The sequence below is a fragment of the Myotis davidii genome, unplaced genomic scaffold, assembly GCF_000327345.1.
Source record: "Myotis davidii unplaced genomic scaffold, ASM32734v1 scaffold267, whole genome shotgun sequence".
NCBI lineage: Eukaryota > Metazoa > Chordata > Mammalia > Chiroptera > Vespertilionidae > Myotis > Myotis davidii.
Window position 1 is genome coordinate 900,448 of NW_006297747.1, and position 3,986 is coordinate 904,433.

The window sequence follows — 3,986 nt, forward strand, 5'->3', positions numbered from 1 at the left end:
CCCCCCCGTGTTTTCAGACATGTTTCTGAGTCCCTGGGCCCTGCAGACACAATTTGAAAACACCAGATTGGATCAAAATAATATAGTAGCATAAAATTATCTTACCATTATAGATCACTTTTACTCAGTAAAGCTTATCCTATTGAGTAAACCACCTTTAAAAATAAGACTGTTGTACCATTTCAGAAAAGCTCTGCCCTATTTGAATGAATCCACTTCTAAAACTAGATGACTTTTGTAGTATATGTGACTAATTTTGATGTTATTGTTAACATTTTGTAGGGTGAGGAAGTTTATATTTCCTCCATTTATTTATTATTTTAAAATATATGTTTATTGATTTCAGAGAGGAAGGGAGAGGGAGAGAGAGAAACATCCATGATGAGAAAGAATCATTGATCGGCTGCCTCCTGCATGTCCCCCACTAGGGATCAAGTCCGCAACCCGGGCATGTGCTCTCACTGGGAATTGAACCGTGACCGCCTGGTTCATAGGTCAACACTCAGTCACTGAGCCACAACGGCTGGGCAAATAACTGAGACATTTTTGATCAACTGGGTAACTAACAAATTTTCCATCAACTGGAAAATTGACCAAAAAATATGGCATTTCAAACAATTAAATCTTTCTCAACAATAACAAAGTATTAATTACATATTTTAATTTATTTTAGAGAGGAAGGGAGAGGGATTGAGAGATCAAATATCAATGATTAGAGAGAATCATCAATTAGCTGCCTCCTGCATGCCCCCTACTGGAGATCAAGCACATAACCCGGGTATGTGCCTTGACCAGAATCAAACCAGTGACCTCTTAGTGCATGAGACAACCAACTAAGCCACACTGGCCAGGGCAATATATTTCCTTCTGTTAAATGTAGACCAAAATCTCTAAGATGTAAGAAGGGGTTATTGGTTAGTCAAAAGTTTTAATAAGAACAAGTTTTACTGTAAGACCTGTCATACCACACCTGCATTATCCTGAGGGCTATTAGAACTCACTTCTTGTGATTCTTGAACTGAGAGAAGCCAATGAAAATATGTAAGTGTAAAGCTGCCCTCATGTAACTTGCTCCTCTGAGGAACTGGGCTTACCTGGTACTGGTTGGGATAAAGGAACCAAGCATGGAGATGACCGTGAAGAACAGGACTTCCCTCACTTACTCATCATTTCCTAAAGATGTAAATTAATTGTGGGGGATACTTGGTTTACCCTTTTGTGTTTCGTGTAGTTGGCATAAATCACCAGAGATTACTATTGTCCCCTTTATTTGCATTTTTAAATACTTTTCAACCATACCCAAAAGGAGAGGAGACAGTAATGAACTCCTCTGCTATCCACCATCTAGCTCCAACAATTATCAACATTTTCCCAATCTTATTTTATTTTCCCACAAACCCCAATTTTTTTTTGGACTAGAGCATTTTTAGCAAATCCTAGATATCATCTCATATCACCCCAAAATACTTCATGTACACATTTCCCCATTAATCTCAAAACATATGTTTCTACCATGGGTTGATTGGGGTCAGAATCTGAAGTTCAGGTGGCATTTGATTGTTATTATGCCTCGTAAGTCTTGCTTATTCTATAAAAGTTCCCCTTTCTCTCTGCCTCTATTTTTTATGCCATTGTTTGGTTAGAGAAATTGATCATTTGTCCTGTGTAATGTCCCACATGCTGAATTTGGTTGATAGATTCCTGAAAGTATTGTTTTTACTCTTCTAACCCCTTATATTTCCTGTCATATATTTACTAGTATATCTATCTTTGCTATCCTTGTACTTTTGAGTCATTTTTTAGAGCATTAATAGATTTTAGCTTAGCACACTCAAGGTTTGCATTGGGAAATCTTAGAAATGACCACTTTTTGAGTTGGGTAATCTAGCATCTAAAAGAATTTGGGGTGATTTATTTTGCATATTACTTATTATAAAACTGAGTAGAATAATAATGACTCCAAACCACCTTGTTAAAATAAGCAGTAATTGTTCAGTTACTTAGTGCTCAAACAAAAAGTCCAGGCGAGCCTTGAGTCCCTGAGTGGATTTAGGTGCTGACCTAAGGGTTGCCCCATTACTTGTTAATCACAAGTTCCCCTATGTGTTACTGCGAATTGAACATCTGCCTGTACCTGAAAAAGCTTAAGTGAAATGGAAGAAAGAAGTTCACATGACTTCTAACTTTCCTCCATTCAGTATTAGTTTTTTAGTTATATTTTTATTTTTCTCAAATAGCTCTGGGATTTGGATCAAAAAGAATGTCGAAATACCATGTTTGGCCATACCAATTCAGTCAATCACTGCAGATTTTCACCAGATGATAAGTTTTTGGCTAGTTGTTCAGCTGATGGAACATTAAAGGTATGCTTTTGTTTATCATTAAAATGGGTTGTAATTTTATAGCCTTAGAATTAGGTTATGAATTAGGCTTGTTTCACATTTCTGCAGAAGGAGCTTCAACTTCCAGGACCTTATTTAATGTAACTGTAATTGCTTGTCATAATGATTGTTTATTCATGGTTTACTACCTTATGCTTTAAAGTTCATAAATTTGATTTCTTAATTTTTAAGATATATTTCATTTCATGACTTCATAAAATCTTTTGAGTTCTATGGGGTCAAATTTGTAAAGGTTCTGCTTTTATTTATCATTTATTTATCCTGCCTTTTATGTTATTATTTTCCTTTTTTTAAGAAGTCTCACTGGGGGAAAACTCAGAGCTAAGGAAAAAAGTTTAGTTCAGTCCCCTAAGTCAGCGGTCACCAACCAGTGGTTTACGGACCACTGGTGGCCCATGAGATCCGAAAGGTTGGTGACCGCTGCCTTAAATTATAGTTCTAAAAAACCTAAATTCTTCCTCCTTAAAATTTCACCTAACTTCTCCAATAATCTCACTTTTTATTTACTTGTTTCTACAATCATTCTAGTCTGTTTATTGATTCTCCTTTCTTTCTTTGTTAATTTTTTATTAATTTTTCTTAACATATTTGAATTGCTTCTATGTCTCGGCAATGAACGTGTTACAAACTTTGTCACATTTGTATTTTCCATTGGTAAAATTTATTGATTTTAATATATTCTATTTCACTATGACTCATTACCTGTTTTTATATTATGTCTTTGTCGTTTTCATCAGTGGAAAACTGGTGCTGCAAAATAATAAATGTATTAAAAATTAAAAAAAAAAGATTGTATATGGTAAAAAAAAAAAAAGTCCAACTCATCTTTGACTTCCTTGTCTTTTGGTCTATCTTTCCCCTCCCATTCTATAGTGTTTGCTGTGAGTTCCTGCAGTCATCCCTCATGTCTAATAGCAGCTTTCTAAGATGCACTCTTCATTCCTCCTTAGCCCAGTGCAGAGCTGCTAGAGAATCCTCCCTACCTCTATTTTCATCTTGCCACTTTTAGCTGGGGTGAAAAGGTGCCATGTTATAAATTGTGATAACCCAGATTCATTAGGTATTAATTCGAAGGCTCTTCACCTTCCATCATTCTGCTGCCTCTGTTCCTATCAAATTTCTTTTTTTTTCTTTTTGATGATTAAGGTATTTTCTCTCTCTCTCTCTTTTTTTTATTGCTTAAAATATTAAAAGAGTAGTACATTTGTCTCCTTTTTTTTGCCCCTTGACCTTCCCCCAGCCTCCCCTATCCCCCAGTGTCTTGTGTCCATTGGTTATGCTTATATGCATGCATACAAGTCTTTTGGTTGATCTCTTACCACCTGCCCTCCAACCCTCCCCAACCTTCCCGCTGTAGTTTGACAGTCTGCTCGATGCTGTTATGCATTCTTTACTGTTAGAAGTCAGCATCAAGCCACCAGGCTAACTGGGTGCTTTTTCCTTTGCTTTCAGCTGGGCTTCGGATCTTTCTTAGGAATTATTGGCATCAACCTGGTGGAGAATCGAAGGCAAATGGTAAGAGAGTACATTGTTACTTTCAAATGGCAATACTTCATTTTTTTTTTTTTTAGGCCGAATAGTATG

General features: G+C 36.3%; 1 protein-coding gene across 1 annotated transcript in view; it reads left to right on the plus strand.

Moving 5' to 3' along the window:
* The window catches only part of APAF1 (apoptotic peptidase activating factor 1), a 100,843-nt gene that overhangs the window by 56,685 nt on the left and 40,172 nt on the right, over nt 1-3,986 (plus strand). Inside the window, exon 16 of the mRNA XM_006773338.2 lies at nt 2,238-2,363. Within this exon, the coding sequence (XP_006773401.1) occupies nt 2,238-2,363 (126 nt within the window). The remainder of the gene's footprint in view (nt 1-2,237; nt 2,364-3,986) is intronic.